This window comes from Diabrotica undecimpunctata, chromosome 8, assembly GCF_040954645.1.
Source record: "Diabrotica undecimpunctata isolate CICGRU chromosome 8, icDiaUnde3, whole genome shotgun sequence".
In the NCBI taxonomy this organism is placed as follows: Eukaryota; Metazoa; Arthropoda; class Insecta; order Coleoptera; family Chrysomelidae; genus Diabrotica; species Diabrotica undecimpunctata.
The window spans coordinates 36,869,140-36,890,977 of record NC_092810.1 but is presented as its reverse complement, the minus strand read 5'-3'; the positions used below and the strand labels follow the sequence as shown (position 1 = coordinate 36,890,977).

The window sequence follows — 21,838 nt, the reverse complement described above, 5'->3', positions numbered from 1 at the left end:
CAGTTGAGGAAGAGGTAGATGATTCTCTAGTTCCTTAGAGAAGATTTCAAGTCCAGTGCTTTATACAGGTTGGTGAATTGTTTGCAGTCGGTAAGTTTGGTATGGTTGATTCGTAGTCTTCTAATAGTCGATGCTTCTCTTCTAGTTATGAAGTCTAGGGAGAGATGACCAATAAAAGATTGAAGTTTATGAAAAGTTGTTTTGCTCTTTTGCTATAAGTTTTGTCAAATATCCTCTACTGACTTTTTAAAAACGAATTTCGAAATTCGTTAGCTAGTTGAATTGGGGTGACTTCAGTCACCCCATGGTTGGTAGCTTCTTTGGCAAAATTATCTGCTGTTTTATTACCAGTAGTTCCGGTGTTAGAAGGCAGCCATATGAGAGAGACTTACATCGTAAGCAGAGAGATTTTGGTTTATGTCATGAATGTTTTGAACTAATAGGTAGTCAGTGAAAATTGTATTGACTAAATGGATATATGAAAGTTAATCTGAACAAATGGCAATATGTCTGTTTTGATGGGAGATGCATTTAAAAGCCAACAGAATACTATATAGTTCACCTGTGCAAACGTTGCATATTAAGGGTAACCGAGATGATCTTACAAGTTCATGTTTAGTGGTTACTGCGCAACCAATACCAGTGGTAGTTTTAGAAGCATCTGTATAGAAAATTAAATTCTAAAAATGCTTTCTTTATAAGAAGGTTAGAAGATTCAAGTTTGTTAAAAATGGTGAGAGGTATATATTGAAGGGAGATCTTTAGCCCAGAGGGGAAGTAAAGTTAGAGGAAATGAACTAGTCTGAAAAAGGTCAATATTTTTAAGTAGTGGACAAATTAATTGAGGTATAGGTTTTAATATAAGGTGTTGGTTATTGTTAGTGGAAGAAGACGCCATTGTGGCAATTAGGGAATGAACGGGATTAAATGGATTTGCGGATGTTGATGCAGCATACGAAAGTAGAAGTGATTATCGTCTTAGGGTAGGAGAAAGTTCATTAGATTCACGGTATACACTCTCAATAGGACTAAAGCGAAAAGCGCTCAGACCTAGAAGAAGTTTTATCGGCACCCCATTGAAGATGACTGAGGGTTTTAAAACAAACAAACAAACTTTTAAAACAATTGGTTTTAAGTTCAGAGATTTGACTCTTTCAATTTAATCTGGAGTCAAACATAAAACCGAGAATTTTACAATAATTAACAGCAGAAAGTAGAGAATTGTTAAATAAAATTTTGGTTAAGGGAGTGAAAATTCTTCTGGAAAATTTTACTAATTTGGTTTTGTTCTCAGTGAGTGAGAATCCTAGTTCGTTAGATCTATCTTGAAGTAGATTTACTACACTTTGTATGAGTTTATATGAGGTTGGGACCTCACCAGGGTTGAGTTACCAGTGGATATGATAACATTTGCCATGTTATTATATCCACTGGTAGCTTTAACATCCTAATATATAAGACTAAATAATGTAAACTAAATTGTAACATATAACTTTTAACGGGTTTTTACCCAGATATTTAGCGGCTCAAAACATGTTCACCTAGACACCGATGATGGAATATAGATTCCAAAAACCTTTTGTCTTCATGACAGCCCATTTGGGTTTTTTAATTTATATACCTTTTATAATGGATTTTAACAAAATTTTTTTTTTCTAATGATTTTTCTTTTATATTAGTATAGATTAGGGCAAGATCTTTCATTGACGATTGTCAGCGGTATGTCAGTGGTAAATTTACTGGCTTCATTTAGAGGGTCGTTGGTGCCTAAGAAATTTTCGAGAAATTTTTCAAGATAATTCTAGAAAACCCTAATTTTTGTAAATTTATAGGATTTGAGTGCAGCTTTTAGTTCGAAATAGTTTATAAAAGAGTTCGGATAATTGGTATCTTGTGAAACTAAGGATGAATAAGGAAAGGGTGAAGGAAGAAAAGAGTATATATGGTTAGGTCCAGATTTGTTCCAAAACTTTTATTTTATCAAGTATAACCTTTTGATTAAAAAAGGGATTGGATATTTTAAGGTTATTTTTTATTAACAATTTATTTTTTAAACTAGACTTGGGCTAGTATTTAAAGTACATAAAGTTTTCTTACTTAATTAAATATCGTGTCTAAATTTGGCAAAAGATGAAGTAAAAATATACAAAGAGCAGAAAACTCATGATATATGCCTATTGATCATCTGATGTTCCGTATTTCTTAGGGACTGTTCGATTAGTGAATGTGGGATGGAAGGAGATACATTTGAAATAAGGATTCTTTTGGTCGCAGAAAGAAGCCTGCAGATAAAGATGACGGTGAAATTAATTATGACGTTCGGTGTATTAGTTGATCAACGATGTCAGTAGAAGTGAGGAAAATGTAGATTCGATTATTCGAAATGCGAGATTTAAAAGTAATATTTTTTGGATAAACTATTTTACCAATTTCTTTAATATATTCAAATAAAACAGTATTCAAAATGGAGTGCATGACAATAACTTGTCCCCTTTTAGAAAACGAACGGGAAGGAGGTCTAGAGACTGCGGCAACGACATATGATTTTGGGTTGAAACTGGAGTTGTTTTGTGTAAATGTAAATATTTAATTACTGTTCATGATGTGTAGTTTTGGTTACCTAGACCGTAACACAATACCTAAACGTGAGTACCTAAAGGACCCTCTCCCAAACTGGAAAGAAAGAAAAAAAGGATCTCACCTATTTCTTGGGATTTTCTCTGATTTTCTTTAATTAAACCAATATAGCCACAATTAAATTCGACTATTGAAATATAAAACCAAATTTGATACTCGTCTTCTTATCACATTGTGATTAAAGAACTTCGCTTCGTATTGTTAACTCGTCGATGAATTAATTTATCTGTTTAACACTGTTTAAATCTTTAAAATCCATTAGGAACTTTAACAAGGGTGTTTAACCTTTGACAGTTATTTGATGTTTTTTGAATCGATCGTTATTATTAAAAAAACGGTTTGCAAAAGTGCTTTTTAGCTTCTAAACATTTATACTACTTTTGATATTTTTCATGTCATACGGCTGTACGTGGGCTCAATGAAAAGCTGGCGTAAAAGCACAATTTAAAAAAAAACAGAACTTTCTATAACCACTAACAAGAAACAAGCTGAGATATTGCAGCGGACAGATCTCCCTTGCATTTTTCTGTGGCGATATTTTACGAGTACCATTATTTTTTTGTTTCAAAACTAATTTACTTCTTCACTGTGTATGCTATTGATAAATCGAATTATAAAAATTAGATATTCTTTTACAATGTTCAATTTTCAGCTCTTAATGTTAATAAACAATGAAAATATTTGCAATTTCTTAAACAAGAAAAAAAAATGCTATTTGATTTTCTCTGGGCCATAGAAGGTTTTGGTTTTTTTTAATGTTTTTTTTATTAGCTTTATATTGAGCCTACATACAAGTGTATGACATAAAAAAGTCAAAGTTATTGGAAATTTTTATATGCTAAAAATTTGTTACTCTTCAAACTGATTTTTAAAAACAAATTTATTATATTCTTGATGTTTTTTTTTTAATAATTTAAAACGAAGCCATAAAAAATCGATTGCTATTTACAAAATATCCCTAGAGTGACTGTTTGGACAAGTACAGTTGTTTAAATAATCGGTCTCCTGGATAAACAAATTTAATAACTCATAAACTGTATGGTCGTTCTGTATGACATTTAGCACACTTTAAAAACTCATTAACTGCCATAATTTTAAATAGTTGTATTACATATCGTTATGCAAAAAGAAAGTTATTAACATTTATAAATTATACTTTAAAAATAAGGGTTTTTAAATTATCTCGGTCAATTCTATATGTATTTTAATTATAAAAATATCAATATTAGAGAACATTTTATGATCTATAACTTTTATTTTAACGTTTTATGCGCATAAATTTTTTCACTTTTTACGATTGTTTAAAAAAAAAGCAAAGCAAAATTAGCTAAAGTCTTCACATAATTGTCATCAGCTACTACCCCTCATATACCTTTTAGAGACTTTAAATATCTGTTTAAGATTTTTTCAGCTTTTTTAGAGTTGTAGATCATAAAAAGTAATGTAACTTTTGAGAGTATCTAAATTAAAATACAAGAAACTATTAATCGAAATAGTTGCAAAAAACCTTATTTTTGCAGCTATTTATGCAAATTTATAATGAAGAGTTATTTATAAATTAAAATAACTCTTTTTTGTGCAAAAACATATAACATAGCTCCTTGAAATTATGGAAATTAATAAGTTATTACAGTGCGCTAAATGTCAATCAGAGCAAATGGTTTATAGGTTATTTAATCTGTTTATAAACATTTATATCTTTGATATCGTTTATGCCACAAACTTATATAGAGGCTAATGAAAAACTGATGAAAAACACACTTCCTAAAAAAAAAGAATCTTCTATGACCATTACGAGCCAAGAGAGCATTTTATATTTAAAACCAAAGCATTTTATTCTTAAAATCATACTTCCATTGTCTATTAACAGTAAAAGATGAAAATTGAAGGGACTCTAAATAAAGATCTGAATTGTGCGATCCAGCTTACAGATGGCATATGCGGTAAAGAAGTAAAAATTTATAACCCGTTAAAATGATGGTACTCGTAAAATACCTCTTCGGAAGTAGAATGGAGAACCATCTGAGCTCCGTTTTTTTTTAGATTTGAACTTTTTTAAAATAAATCGCGCTTGTAAAATTTGCAATATCTTGGCTTCTGTGGCACGTAAAACATAATTTTTTTTTTTAACTGGGGTAGCTCAACAAAAAGTTGTTTAAATAATCGCTTTCCATGATAAACAAATCGTCACTATTTTTATTAGTTACATTACATACCATTATGCAAAAAACAAAGTTATTAAAATTTATAAATTTCTGCAAAATCAAGGGTTTTTTGCAACTATTTTGGTGAATTCTTTATATATTTTAAATTAGAAACTCACAAAAGGAAGAACTTTTTAAGATCTACAATTTTTATTTTAACTATTTTTCTCTAAACTGGATAAAAAACGTTTTATAAGCAAAAGAATGACCTCTCACTCTTTAAAATTGTTTAAACAAAAACAAACCAAAATACCTGTATGTCTTCACAGATTTATTATTAACTAACACTCGTATATCTTTTAGAACCTTCAAATATCTTTATAAGATTTTTACGTGTAATCAATGATTTTTTTACAGATGGACTGGTGTATAAATTAGTTCTCTAATTTGTTTTTCCGAAGTTTATTATATCATAATTATAATACCAACGAAAACGTAAAATTCAAATGATGAATGAAAAAAAAAATAAACATTTTTTTTAAGTTAATTACGTAACGGAAACGGTGTAAAATAAAAGAATATAAAAAAGTTTCTATTTACTTACCAGAGTGTAATATCCATGTTTGACAAGCCGAAAGATTTTTTGTCGGAAATCTGAACATTCTTAAACCATGAATTTTGTATGATGATAAACCACATTTGTAATAACAACAAATATTTCCAGCCATCTGTAAAAAACGATTTATTTATTATGGAAGTAACATTATTTTAATTTAAAATCACTTTTTTCAAATATTATCGAATGTATGTATTATCCGCTACAATTTATTTCTAAATACCTAATTTGTTCATTTCTCATACAAATGTTTTTTGTTTTAAACACACAGAATTAAAATGTTTTACTTACCTCGGACCAAATTTTTGTAATACACTTCCAAATAAAATAAAATATTTAAATTCTTTAAACTTATTTAGATATAGGAAGATTTAGAAGCCACAGTACGTTTATGTACAATTTTAGTTGACACGATATTTACTAGTTGATAGTAATAACTCTATTTTAAATGAATATCTTAAGTGATTCAAGGTCTGTTTTTTGTTACATGTTTAAAATGTTGTAAATAAACATGTTGCTACTATGTCAGTGAAATATTGCAACGCTGGTGAATTTAATTCAATGGATCAAAAATGGACGTTAAGTTTAGTCTTTAACTTTTTCACATAGCACCATCTAGTATAACGTATATCAAACAAAGAATGGTATATTAAAATCTATTGAGACAGAAAGAGTGGTGACATCTAGTGACTGTCTCAATTAGAATCAAACAAATTTATACATTGCGTTGACTAACTAGTTCTATTTAAACAATGCTTTCACTTTATTTCTACCGACGAGTTTAATATCGACAACATCTTTCTTAAAAAAGTTATTAATGAATAAATAATGACCTACTCGGGCTGGTGATAAACGTTTAATATTTGGGTCGATGGACTCGACAAAAACAAAAAACGGGCCTTTATCAGAGGATTTATACCTATTATTTAAATCAAAACGGGCACTTACTGCCTCCATATTTTCACCTTTATCAGGGGGCTTTTCGCCACCCGAAGAATCATCCATTTTTAAATATAAAGAACAATCCTACCTTGTTTTATTATTCCTTACTATTTAAAAAACTAAACTTTAACTGCTTAGAAATTGAAAACTAATTAGCACTTAATTGATGTGGACACTATCGATGCCAGCACACAACTGCGGTAACATTTCCGTCGAATAGAAAGGCAAGGATAGCTGTTAAAAATGGATGCTTCTTTAAATTAAATAGAATGTTACAAGCTGGTTGCTGAGTAGAATATCTAAAATCAAATTTGATAAATTAGTTGCAAAATATGTGATGCTATATGGAGAAGAAACTTGGATCCTAGCACAAATGAGTAAGGATCAGCTATGGAGATGAAAAAAAATTAATGTTTGAAAGATTTCTCTTAAATCTCATCTTGTTTTTCTTTGTATTCATTTTCCATATTTACTTCCTTTTTAGTGTTTCAAATTTTAGTCACCTCTTTAATTTTTCTAAGTCATATTCCTTTGCTATTTTAACTTTTTCATCGATCTCTCCGTTCAGTTGTTTGTAGGTATCTTATTTTAGTTCTGTTTGTTCGTGTTGGTCTTTTTTTTGTTTTTTTATCGTAGATCTAAAGTTATTACTTTTTCTTTTGTTTTTTTTTTCATTTTAGATTGGTTTGTCTATTTTATGACATTTTTAAAGTTGCTCTATACACATTCTCCTATTTCTTTTAAATAATTCGCCTTTGGCGCATTTGTGCAAAGTTTGGTACCAAGATATGCCTGGTAACGACATTTTCTGTCAGCATCCACGACACCCCGGACTCCGTCACTGGTACCTACACGAGCGAGAAAGACGTGGTTAAAACGGCTCCGATATTTAATTCGAAAATTCGGGTAATATCGAGTTTATTTATCCACAAAGTGTTTTTCCTGCGAAATAGTGTCTGTGTGAATCGAGTGTCATTAGAAAATTGTGAACCATAGATAAAGAATATATATTACTGAATAGATAGGAAACTGTGTAGGTTATTTCTGGATAATGCGCCCTCTGGCGGCCTTAGGAAAGAAACATCTTTTTAAAAAATCTTCTCGTAATTCTTCAAATATAAATATTAATATTGAGGGTTTAATTACAAAAATAAAACAAACGTTGGTTCTTTTTCTACTTTATTTTTTTTTATAAACATTAATTACATGATGTATTTAAATGTAGTTGGTTAAACAGTGGCTATTCTGTAGTTTCTACAAATTACAACACAGAAACAGAGAAGGAATAGCATCACATTTCAAGGTGGACTTATATCTCGATCCAACATAGCGGGCTTCTGGTCCAAAATGAATTGCAAATGCTTTCACACTTTCGAACCCTGTCCATAGGCTTCACCTTAAGTCTTCTCTGTCAATTTTATTAATCCAAATATCATAAAGCTAAAAAATAAATAGTTTGTTTTTAATATTTTCTGTGAAATAATGTTACATAGTATATTTCTAGAGGTGCCTTACAAAAGGATAAATAAACAAAAGTTTTGTAGAAAAAGTTCTTAAAACATTGAAGAATTGCCACATTTTTAATGGCGATAATTTTACTTCCTAAAAAACTTTTACCTAATTCTATATCGGCAACAATTCTAATACACATCATAACGTGAAAGGAAAGAAATTTGGGACAACATCGGACATTTTAAGGCAATTATTAAAAAATAAATAAAATCTTATATCAGCATTTTCTACTTACCGCCCTATCTTTTGGAAAATATGCATTTGAGCATCCTTATTGTAATTATTACAACCATTAACACAACAGTTAAAAACCGTAATTATTTAAATATGATGGCAAAAAAGCAAACAATTATTTAATCGCAAATAATACAACTCGAAACACTGTGTCGAAACCACAATAAAAATGGCGTACTTGTTTTGTTGGTTGCGGTATTGCACAGTCACGAAGCTTTGCTATGAATTCTACGCCCTCTGGTGTCCTTAGGAAATACAAATTTCAGAGGACTGTCACTCCCATAAGAGATACCCGGGCATGTTGTGAACTAAATCGAGTTTTTAAAGATCATGACAAGTAACCTAAATAAACAATCAGTGCTATTATACAAGCTCCGATCGGATGAAGAGGCGAGTAGCGCGGTGCGGGGAACCTTCACGATAAGGACAATAATAATTAGTGATTATTTACAAAATAATACATGCGTGTAAGTAAGAATTATAACGTCAAAACACTGTCCGGAATAAGGTAAGAGATTTATAATATTTTTAACAATATGGCCGCGAAAAGAGGATAAATCAATGGGATAGTGAAGAATCTGGCGATGGTAAGAGAACGAGGAAGGAAAAAAAAGAAGACGATCAAGATGAAAACGCTTTCATGAAAAGCAGAAAGTTAACTAGGTCTCCACCTAAGAAAGATTGTGATAATACCGAATTGAAAGAAATGATGATCGCTCTTATGAACGAAGTTAAAGGAGTACGAAAAGACCAGCAGATCTTTCAAGAAGAAATTTGCAATTTAAAAAAAGAAAATCGTGAGTTGAAGGGAAAGGTAAATTTCCTGGAAAGCAGGATCGAAAAGATGGATAAACAAATTCGGAAACAAAACATTGTGATCAAAGGACACGATTTCAAAGAAAATGAGGAACTGGAAGATGCCACCAACTTTATAGCAAGTCAACTGAATGTGAATGTGAAAATAAAAGATGTGCGGAAAATAAGAACCTCTCAAGGGAAACCACCAGTGGCGATAGTAAAAGTAGATACAATGAAGGATAAAGAACCTATTATGAAGAATAAGAGTAAATTAAGAGGAACGCAGTATTTCATTGAAAACGATCTAATCCAAGCCGAAACCAAACTACAGAAAGAGCTTAGAGATATGGCGAGAGAAGAAAAAGGAAGGAAAAGGTAATGAAACAAAACTCGGCTATCAGAAAATATGTATAAACGATGAATGGTGGAAATGGAACCATAGTACCGAAAAACTATAGAAAATGAAAAAAAAACAGTCTACATAGGCACAGTGGTCAGGAAAATATGGAAACGAATAAAGCGCGGAATAGGATGATGATATGACAATGGAATGTTAGAGGGACTTTTGAAGTAGGAGCACTAAAGAACTTATCAGATACGTTAGAGAAACATGAGATAGATATTGCAGCTATACAAGAAACTAAACAAAAAGGAAATTTCACCATGGATGTGGGAAACTACGTGTTTTTCAACAGTGGAGACAATGAACGTGTATTTGGGGTGGGATTTTTTATAAAGAAAACATTTACCAATCTGGTGATAGATTTTGAGACAGTCACAAGTAGATTATGTAAAATAAGAATAAGAGGAAAATATAGAAAAGTAACCCTTATAAATGTGAATGTACCAACAGAAAATACAGATGAAGACGTTAAAGATAGCTTTTATGAACAATAAGAACATATGTTTTACAGAATACCATCATATGACATAAAAATAATTGTAGGAGATTTGAATGCCAAGATTGTCAGGGAGGATGTATACAAACAAACAACAGGGAGAAAAAGTAATCATAGAGACAGTAATCTGAATGAAAAAAGAGTAATAGAATTTGCTTTCGAACATGATATGCGAATTATGAGCACTTATTTTGATCACAAAGAAATTTATAAAGGTACCTGGGTATCACCAGATGGACAAACAGTAAACCATTTATTAATAGAAGCCAAACATATGAGAGCCATAAAAGATAGCCGAAGTTACAGAGGTGCTGATGCAAATTCGGACCACTTTTTGGTCAAAGTTTAAATGGAGCAAATAATATCCACAATTAATAACACTAGTTGTAAAAAAATAAAAAGATATAACGGTGCACTACTTCAGAAGGGAGAAGATAAGAAAAAATTTAGGCAGCAAATTGAAGAGAAACTGAAAAGCCAGACAACAGTAAATGATATAGAAAGCAGATGGGTACAACTAGAAGAAAAAATTCAAGAAACAGCCGACTCAGTATTATCAGGAAACAGACAATGTAAACAAACGGATTGGTATGATGAGGATTGTAAGAAAGCCATTAATGACCGAAATAAAGCTAGAATAAATAGCATAATAAGAAATAATGAAGAGAGTAAAAAAGCTTATGCCGCAAAAAGACGGAAAGCAAAGAAGATCTGTAGAAGGAAGAAGCGGTCAAGTTTAGAGCAGAAACTAGTTCGTATTGAAGAAGATTTTTTACATAAATAAGTCAGGAAATCTACCAAGAAATAAAAAGAGACCGAACCCAGTACAAAACCACATCAAGATATTATAAAGATGAAGAGGGGAATCTGTTAGGTGGAACAGTGAAAAATTAAGAAGGTGGGCCAATTATTTCGAGAACATATTATGTACGGACGACCAAGATGAAAGAGAACAAACGCAACTACAGCATGAAGAAGTAAGGGGCCCAGATGTAAATGAAGAAGTACCTACCAAGGAAGATATTATAGAGATCATAAAAAACTTAAAAAGCAACAAAGCACCTGGTGAAAATGGTATCATTGCTGAGTTTTTAAAAGAAGGTGGCGAAATGGTACAAGAAGAAATCGCTGAGTTAATACGCGAAGTATGGATCAAAGAAAAAATACCCAATCAGTGGAAGGAAGCAATCATATGTCCAGTGCATAAAAAAGGAGACGTTATAGAATGTAAAAATTACAGGGGAATAGCTCTACAAGATACAGTGTCTAAGATTCTGGCCATATCAATTAGAAATAAAATTAAAACAGAAGTTGAAAATTGTCTAGGTGAATATGAAGCAGGTTTCAGAGCAAACAGATCGGTAATAGACCAATTTTTTACAATGAAACAAATTTTAGCTAGCTCATATGAGTTCAACCAAACATTACACATACTGTTTATTGATTTTAGACAGGCATATGATACTATAAAAAGAAATAAAGTATATGAAGCACTAGAATATTTTAAATTCCCACCAAAAATAGTAAGACTGACTAAATGCATACTCAATGATATTAAAAGTAAACTCATGTTAGAAGGACGGGTTTCGGATAGCTTGATCACCAATAGAGGTCTGCGACAAGGTGACCCGTTATCAACAGATTCTTTCAATTTAATCTTAGAGAAGATTTTACGAGAATGTAACATTTACACTAGAGGCACAATATATCATCACAGGCATCAATGCGTAGCATATGCAGATGATGTTACCTTAATAACAAGGAGACCTGCAGAATTAAGAGAAATCTTTACTAAAATAGAGAGAATAGCCAGGGAATATGGTTTAGAAATAAACGAAGAAAAAACAAAATATATGGTGATGAGGGGAAACGAAAATCATCTAGGACAGTCCTTTAAGATACAAAGCCCAAGTAAAGAATATAACTTTGAAGTTGTTAGCCAATTCGATTACTTGGGAGTGACACTAACAAATAGGAACGAAGAGAACCAAGAAATCATAAAAAGAATGGCCAAAGGTAGTAAGAGTACTGGGAGCCTGACTAAGATACTGAGGTCGAAACAGCAAAAAAACGACTATATACAACAATTATCCGACCTACAGTACTCTATGCTAGCGAGACCTGGACACTAAATAAAGATATGGAAGTAAAATTAGATAGTTGGGAACGAAAACTTCTTAGAAGGATATACGGAGGTGTAAAAGAGGGGAACATCTGGCGAAAAAGAACGAATGAAGAAATAATGCAAATATATGGGCAACCAAAAATAACAAGACTCGCTAAAATTCAAAGATTAAGATGGCTCGGACATATAGCAAGAATGAAGGAAGGAAGAGTTCCCAATGAATTAATAAAAGCATTTAGCACGGAGGCTAGTACAAAAAGAAAAAGAGGCCGCCCCCGCAGAAAATGGCTGGAGTCGGCAAAAGAAGATATGAAGTCGCTGTGGGTACAAGATTTAAAACACTTAGCACAAGATAGAAAGAAATGGAAGAAAACCGTTGAAGCCTTAGGCCTTTGAGGCCTGTTGAGCTAAACTATATATATATCCACAAAGATAAGATATAATATTGATAGCCTCAAACAAGAATCAGTACAATTCCTCTACAAACTTAGACTAGCCTCAAAACTAACTCACTTAACTCGAAGAGAAACAGCCGAAAAAGAATATCAAGATATAAAAAATTGCATTCATCAGGCGGCCAAAGAGGCATTGGGGTACGAAGAAGCTGACAAAAGAAAAAATCCTGAGTGGTGGAACGAAGAAGTAGGAAAATTAATTAAAGACAAAAAAAAAGCTTATCAAACATGGCTATCCACGAAAGACTCAGAAGACCGCAGAATTTACAGCAGACTCAACAGGGAAGCAAAGAAGGAAGTCACTAAAAGAAAAAACGAAATGTGGGAAGAGAAGTGCGAAGAGATGGACCGATGCTTAGGAGGAACCAAAGTGACACAAGCTTGGAAATTCATAAAAAGTATTAGAAAAGAAAGAAAAGATGAGGGAAATATAAACCTGATTCAAAATAAAAAGTGGGAAAAATATTACGAAACGCTATTAACAGAAAGTAGGCACGAATTTATGGAAAGACCCGACCATATCTCAATGACAGAAAACTCAGAGGTGCATAAGATAAACAAAGAAGAACTGAAAAAAGAATTGAAACAAATGAAAAATGGAAAAGCACCCGGGCCTGGAGACATTCCCATCGAGTTGGTGAAACATGGACCGGATGCTCTTTTGGAAAGCATAGTGAATATTTTTAATAAATGCTTAATTGAAGGCCAAACGATTCCAGACGATTGGAATTTGGCCCACATTAGCCCCATTTATAAAAAGGGAGACAGAAAAGAATGCGGAAATTATAGAGGCATTAGCGTAACTAGCTCGCTGGGAAGGTTATATGGTCGTATATTGAAAAGAAGAATAGAAGAGGAGTATAAAGAAATTGAAGAACAAAGCGGCTTCAGAGCAGGAAGATCGTGCGTGGACAACACATTTACCCTTCAACAAGTAATTGAAAAACGAACAGCTCGAAACCTCCCTACGCATCTGGTATTTATAGATCTGGAGAAGGCTTATGATACAGTTCCTTTAAAACTCTTATTTAGTGTCTTGACGAAAACGGACCTTAGTAAAACATATCTAAAAGCAATACTGAACATCTATAAATGTCCTCAAAGCACTGTAAAAACAGGAAATACTTTCTCAAGGGTATTTACAGTAACGAAAGGCTTGAGACAAGGATGTTGTCTTTCCCCTACCCTATTCAAAATATATATCCAAGAAGCACTGCACCAGTGGAGACAAAAATGTGCGGGAATGGGGTTGAAGCTTAACAACCATTATCTGACAACGCTGTTCTTTGCAGATGATCAAGTACTAATTGCAAGCTGTGAAGAAGATGCAGATTATATGCTTAGAAAGCTCAAAGATGAATACGAAAAATGGGGGATGAGTATGAATATGTCTAAAACAGAATATATGCGAATAGGCAATGAAGACGAAGACCCGGATTTGGAAATTAGACAAATGAAAAGGTGCTACGAATACAAATATTTGGGAAGTATTATCTGCAGTAAAGGAACAACGGAACGAGATATAGACTATAGAGTGCAACAAGGCAGGAAGAGTGTTCAAATTCTGAATTCGATACTTTGGTCCAACAAAGCTACTATGAGAACTAAAATGACTATCTACAAAGTAATTGTAGAGCCCATTCTTACATATGGAGCAGAATGTTGGCAAATGACAGTAAAAGGAAAGAAAAAAGTTGACACGGTTGAAATGGACTACCTAAGAAGAGCTTGCCGTATATCAAGAGTAGAACGTATACCTAATTCTGAAATTAGAAGAAAAACAGATAGAGTACATACAACTTCTGAAAGAATAGAAACTAGACAGTTAATATGGTATGGACACGTACAGAGGATGGACGACAACAGATGGCCAAAAAGAGCTATGGAATACAATCCAAGTAATAGAAGGAAACGAGGAAGACCAGCCAAGTCTTGGATACAAGGTGTTATGGAAACCATGAAAGATAGAGCAATTGATGAAGACACCTGGAGAGATAGAAAAAGATAGCGATCGAAATGCGGGAAGCGGCAGAAGCTGTAGGATCCCCGCTTATATATATATATATATATATATATATATATATATATATATATATATATATATATATATATATATATATATATATATATATATATATATTCACGACTTTCCAGTTTTTCTCTTTAAGGTTTTATTTTCTACATCTTTTGAGTTTTACCCTAACTTTACATATTTATTTAATTTCTCTTCTAATCTAGGAACATTTTATTTTTTACTGAAGATTTTTTATTTAGAACACCAGTATTTGCTTTATTACATGTAGTTTCTAACATAATTTGTAAGAATATTGAATAATATATTTAAATTAGGCCTTCACCAACATTATATAATAGAAAAAAAAACAATTTCTTAGGTCACAACAGTTATAAATAATGTATAAATTTATTACTTGTTGGTTTTGGAAACGTACAATTAAAAATCTATAAATATTCTTTAATTTGAAATAAAATTAACTTTGTTGATGTCAGTAATTTAATAAATAAAAAACTTCTCGATGTCTTTTTTTTCTACTTCAAGGTATCTTGAGAGGCCTCTGCATCAAAGATCATCATTATTTTTGACTACAATGTGTATTTTGGTCTGTTCTGAAATCGGTTTCCATTTATTTTTATTTTGCACCCAAGTTTTCAAGTTTGTTCTAAACGCTCGTAAGGTTTTCTCCACTTGGTTCTTAAATAAAGCGTATAAATGCAAAACCAGACATTTAACCTATAAGTTGTTTTGAGTAAATCGCAAAAAACCTACTAAAGTCGTAATTTGACACCAATGAACATCGTGTTTTAACCAAAATTTTCGACTACTACTACTACTATCGGTTTACAGCGTTCTCCGACGCCTTCTCACTCCTAACTGCCATTCTTCTCTATTTAACCATAGGCCTGGAGGGATTTCTCTTTCCTCTAGTTCTTTTTCAATTCTCAAATGAATCTTCTCATGTAACTCAAGTCGTCATGATCCTGAGCAATCAGTATTTGGTCATCAGTGAAACATTAGGTGTACAGTGTAGTCTCGTCATTGAGAGGGATTCCCATGCCATTACATTTTCTTTTCCACAGCTTGAGTGCTTATTCCAGATAAATTTTGAAAAGAATAGGCGAAATACCGCAACCCTGCTTTAGTCCTTTCATGACCTTAAATTTTCTAACTTTGATAAAATAGTTACTACTAAACATCACATAAATTAGACTTGTTAGTAAAAAGATATTTTGGTTTAAAAATTAGACATGTCTCGTTTTGCACGTGAGAGTTGCACATGTCTGCTTATGCATCTAAATGAACCTTAACTGATTTTGTATTTCTTATATCATTAATAGCTTCGTGTGTGATACTAACAAAAAAGGGTCGTAATAAAATAAAACCAAATTTGAAAAATATTGCTTTTAATGAATATATAAATAAAACCTAAATTATTAATTTAATATCTTCAATATCAGATGAATTAATCATACTTTCGTCTTCAGCGCCTTCAGGATGATCTTCCGTACCCTAAGGATGATTTTACGCCTGGTTAGTGTTTTCCAAGTAGTTAAAAAGCTTTTGTGAAGAAATGAAGCCGTTGATCAGCCGGCCATTTCACCCCATAGTGCTTCGTTAACAAAGTTGATATGCTTTTTATTTTATCTGGTTTTAAACGTCCCCCTAACACTCAATGGTTGTAACTGGATTTGAGTTATATTCTTTCCTTTCTTGCAGATGCTCTTGGGCTTAGAAAGCACAAGCACATATTTATAAAACGGTTTGTTAGTGACATAAATACACCCTGCCTTGTTTTATGAAAATAATCGTTTAGATGTTTGACAACGAAAATGCTAGGATCCAGGACTTTTAAGAACTTTTTGCACCTCATCTTTCTAAGCAAAAACTGTGTAATCTTCTACCATTCTATCTTTCTACTATTCTATCTTTCTGGATCAATTATAGTAGTATATTTTTTAACTTTTCTTTATATTTGAGCAAATACTCGATCAGGGGGAAGGAAAGAATGACCGACTGCGGGATATACGAATTCTATACACTTTATATGAAAGGGAGCACAGCAATATTGAACCATTCTAACCATTGTGATATTCTTATTCTGGTCCCCACAACCATCAGCCACTAAACAAACTTTCTCTCTCTACCTCTTTATTAAAATTAAAGTTTGTCAATATGTAATAAACAGCGGAAACAATCTCATTTGAACTCCTCTGGCGATCATTAACGGTACATATAAACGATTTTATTGATTCAGTATTAAGTGGGGACTTTGAATTTCCAGTTACAACTGTAAAATTGTACAAACTAAAATAGCAGGCCTGGTATAGAATCTTTGGTGGTGGTAAATTCTTTTGGCAATCAAAGGAAACTATTGCTACTGTGAGATTGTCTTCTCTTAATAACACATAAAACGCTTTATTGCGCAGTTTGTGTACGCGCTGTTCTGTCATTATCTTTATTTTGTGGGTTTGTCATTTTTTAAATTTTTTTCTGAAAATTGGAGACATTGTAAACATACATCAACTTTTGGTGATTCAAAACGAATGTTGTATTGTCGTACAAAAGTATTTCTGAAGAAGCACTGTCTTACTTGTAGATGTTCCTCCGTTGTAGAATTATACATCTTCCACAGTTTCGATATATTTAGTTCACAATGTAAAGTAATGGATTAAATGAAATGTGTTATAGCTTGTTTTTCACGAATTGATTTTTGTGAAGTTCTGCCACATCCTCTTCTTTCTGCTGGCAAAACTCCTGTTTTATGATACTCCTTTAGTATCCTTTCAATTCGATCTTCTCCAATACCCAGTATCGCTACGAATGTTTTTTACAAACAGGAATTGATCCTCTTGAAGTGTTGATGGTGTAACCCTGTAAGTGTTACCCTGACTGTTTTTGGTTTATTTAGAACGTTTTCTTTAATTTTCGTACCAGGTCTTTTTGGATTATTTGTCCCGCCGTGCTTCAATACAAACATGTCTTGATAGAATTTCGATTTGCTATAAAAGCTTTCGTTGAATTTTCTGATATCGGTCATTGTCAACGAGGAACATTGATGCACTTTAGTGTTATGAGCGCACCTGGGAAATTTAGGAAGGCATTGACGAGAATACCTAAAGATATGTTATATTTTTATTAATCTAATTTATTGTCTTTATTTATTATTCAATGTTCTAACACTTAGTTTATTTAATCTTTATTTCCACTTATTCTAATTTATTACAGTCTTCTACACTTATTCTAATTCCCTAAAAACACAATAATTTATATTAATTTATTTTACAACTTATTCGATACAACAATTTATTTTCGAATAACTACTGTTCTCAGCAAAGTTCCCTCTTTAAATATAAAATGCCGTTAGTTCTGGAATTCCCTCGAAGCAGACATGAATTGGCTCGAACACCATGGGGGAAGATGAACGGGAACTCAGAATGGTTTTTATAGCGGCTCGGAGAAAATACTAGAATAGAAAAGAATTATAAATAATATATTTACAGTTTTACGCGATATAATATTTATCGTAACAGATATAATCCGATCAGTTGTTAAACAAAAACTTCAATCTGATCATACCGCTTTTTTTTCTATTTCTCGTTTCCATTTATCCTTATTTACCAATGGTTTTCGCACTTTACCAGCTAAACTTGATTCAATAATAATGTTATTCATGTTTACAATCTGTAATTATTGTTTATTTTCATAAGCACTAATTCATAACGTATGTTCACCACGTTTGGTCTTAATGTGAGTACAAAGTATGAACGAAATACGAGTTTAATAACAAACAGCGCAAACACGACAGCACGTGACTAAGAAGTCGCAACCGGATTGGTTTAAAGGCAAATGTCTGCTTTTGCACGTAACAAATGGACACAAATGTTTGCTTTTGCATCTAAGGCTAAATTTCAACTGTGAACAGTAATTTGCCTTTGGCAATGTTTGGCAATATTAATTTGATTTTGTGAAAATGCTAAAACAGATCGATTTTTATTCTAAAGGGATTATCTTTTACCGGTATAAATATCTGTCAAATGTCAACTTTTTCCCTTCCAGTACCCTAACCCTTAAATTAATAGGGATCATGTGTGGCACATTGTTAGACATTCCACTTAAGAATTCAGGTATCTCTAATTTATTCCAAATTAACTCTATTCTGCTAATGTCAATTTTCGGTCATGTCAACAACTAAATTAAGCTTTTTTAAGTTAATTATTTACTTTTAAGCAAATTCCAGGTGTGTTGTATGTTGTTTTCAATTATTGTAGGTTCGGTGTCTGTACTTTGTTGGGCTTTACTAAGTTCTTTATTGAGTTTGCAAGAAATTGTTTGTTTTTGGAGCGTCCGTTAGTATTTCCGAGTTGTGTTTTCTTATAACCTTCTTATACGTTTTTTCAGCTATATATTTTTGTTACTAAAGGATTGTAATCTGACTCCACGTCTGTACCAGGATTTTTACACTACGAGTGCTGTTTCTGTATATTTTTATGTCTTAAGGTAGTTTAAACCATGTGGTAGAGATTAACATTTTCTCCTCTTGTCCTCAGAATTGAGTTAGGGTATCGCTCCGTTCATTTCTTACTCCCAAACCACGTTTACAATAGTGTCATCGTATGTTTCCTTGCCTGCTTTTGCGTTGAAGTCCGCTAATATAAAATTAATTGTATCGTTTTTGGTTTGGGACAACAATTGTTTTTGTTCCGCCTAGAAATATTTAATACCTGGTTCTGGTTTATCAGCTGTTGGAGCATAGACATAAATAATATTTAGATTCTTTCTTGTTTCTTGCTGCCTTGAATTGTATCATCATTGGCCTGTAAGAAAGTGGTACGAAGTTGACGACCAAGTGAACTGTTCTAGGATCTAGCACCATTATAATGTTTGGAATCGTCGTTTCGAGAGTGGTAAAAAGTATAATTGTGTACTTGATAAATAGTGTAATTATTTACTGATCATGTTAACTCCTAAGAAATGCCTTTATGTAGTCTATGAAGCCGACGTAAAGGTCGTAGATTAATATCTGAGCATCTGGGAATAAAAGCAAAATAGTGTTCCTCTTGTGCCGACACCGTTCAGCTCAACGGTATCTTATTATCTACTTCTAGTTTGGAGGGTATTCCGCTGTGTATTATGCTAACAATGGTTTTGATGACTGGATATAAGACTACTGGTTCAATAGACTTTGCGCATTCTTTTAAATTTACCTATTTTGACAGATTTTTCTGTATCTCTTTAAAACGGATATATAAAACATCGGAATATAAGTTGATCATAATATAGAATGCTTTTTTTTTCAGGTTTAGCAAAAGGTCACTACTGGACATCAGCTTCAGACCAAGTCGGAGACGGCCAGTGGGTCTGGTTATCTACTGGACAAAACATGATATATATGAATTGGTACCCCGGGCAACCCAGCGGACAAAACTCTCACAATACATCTGAGCACTGCGTTGAAGCGCGGCATTGGGCTAATCCTAGTGGCTTCACTTGGAATGACATTAACTGTTTATCAGAATTGTATTTTATCTGCGAATCGATCACAGATTGTGCAAAGGCAAACAATAGGAAATAGCAGTTTTAAAAAATACTAATTTGATCGTCAACGCACCATTTTTGTAATAAAACTTTCATTAAAAGATTGTTTTATTAACCTTTTCTTCCATAATTAAAATTGACTGTTATCTACATCCATAACATTACACAAAAAAACAATTATTAGATCGCATAAGACCATTATAGTCCAGTCGTCAGCGACAAAAATGCCATTGAATCTCTAATTTTACTCAGAATGTCAATTTTGGTACCCCAAAAAAATGCGAAAAAGTTTGCCATTCTTAACTTTAGGCTTTCACCTAAAACACTCCCTCGCAGTGGGAGGAAACGGGAAACATCGATTTACCAAGAAGCTGTACGCCGTAGAAAAAATGTTTCAGACAAGAATTTTTTTAATGACAATAGAATTCTCCTTCTCCTTCTTTTTATGGAGACATAACTCTGTCTGTTTTTCAATGTGCCTCCAGTAAGTTGTCGTTCCATCGTTTTCGTGGTCTTCCTACTGATCGTCTTCCTATTGGGGAACCGTCTCTTGTCGTCTTTACTACTCTATTTGTTGTCATTCAGCTTATATGATCGTTCCATTCTACTTTTCTATTTCTTACCCAGTTTTTGATGTTCTCTGCCTTGCATCTACGTTGTATATCTGTACACTAGTGGCCAAAATTCTGGAATTTTAGTTTTGTTATCAGCATTCCTCTTTTTCATAAGACCTATGTTATTTATAAGTTTATCTATAATTTTTTATTGTATAGTTTTATGCTTCTACTTCTCTCCAAAAATTTAAAAATAAATAAAACAAAAGCCGTTAGTTATTAGTAGATATATTAAAAAAACATGGTACAATGGTTATTATCAAGAAAATTAGTAATTGGTGGGATAACTTTTGTTTTTTAGGAGACTCGATTCTCTGAGGCTTGGAGTTCACGAGACTAGCCAAATCTTCTAATGTAATAACTCCAAACCAGTTTTGAATAATGGCTTCTATCAGTTCTTCCTTGTTACTTGGGTTTCGGCGTGATAATAACACTTTTAACCTTGACCATAAATTTTCTATTGGATTAAGATCAGGACTATTTCCAGGCCAAGGCAGAACTTCACTCCGTCACTTCCAAAGATTGAGATTCTCGTTTCATCACTACAAATTAAGTTACTCAACTGTTCTTCCGTCCACCTTCTGTGTGCCAAAGTCCAATTAATGCATTTTTGCCTGTGTTTTTTGTTCAGGGACGGCTTCTTTCTAAGAGTTCGTGCTCGCAATTCATTTTCACACAACTTTCTTCTGATAGTGCGGTACGATATTTGTAAGACAGTTAAGTTGACAATAGCATTCATTTCTTTTGTGGATCTGCGATGATCTTCTAAAGAAAGTCGGCATATTCTACGCTTATTGGATTGACTAACTTTCGGTTTTCTGCCTGTTCTTTTTGCTGATTTTGTCGTTCCAGTGTTATGATGACTGTTTTGTAAATCCTGCCTTTCATTTCTTTCCCGATATTTTTATTTCTCCATATTGTTTCATTCAGGCAGCCTGTGACTCTGTTTGCTCTATTCACTTGATATTCCACTTCGGTTTCGAGCTTTACGTAGCTAGATAATGTGATGCCTAGATATTTAAACTCCATCACTTGTTCTGTTTTCTTACCTTTCAGCTCCAATTTACATCTTAGTAAATTTGCTGTTGTAACCATGCATTTTGTCTTTTTTGGGGAAATTAACATGTTAAATTTTCTGGCGGTTATATTAAATTGGTGCAACATACATTGTAAATCATCTTCACTTTGAGATAGTAGTATTGCGCTGTCTGCATAGTAGATTATTTAAAGTTGGTTTTCTCCCATTTGGTATTCTTTTTTATTTCTTATTTTTTTTTATTATTTTATCCATAATCAGGTTGACCAATAGA

The 21,838-nt window shown here is 32.6% G+C and overlaps 1 protein-coding gene across 2 annotated transcripts in view; it reads left to right on the top strand.

Annotated features, from left to right (window-relative positions):
• Positions 1-20,015, top strand: part of LOC140447439 (C-type lectin mosGCTL-7-like) — a 52,577-nt gene extending 32,562 nt beyond the window's left edge. For both annotated transcript variants that reach the window (XM_072540086.1, XM_072540085.1), the window contains exon 3: positions 19,677-20,015. In XM_072540086.1, coding sequence (XP_072396187.1) covers positions 19,677-19,951 — 275 coding nt within the window. In that variant the 3' untranslated portion in view covers positions 19,952-20,015. The remainder of the gene's footprint in view (positions 1-19,676) is intronic.
• The last annotated feature ends 1,823 nt before the right edge of the window (positions 20,016-21,838 follow it).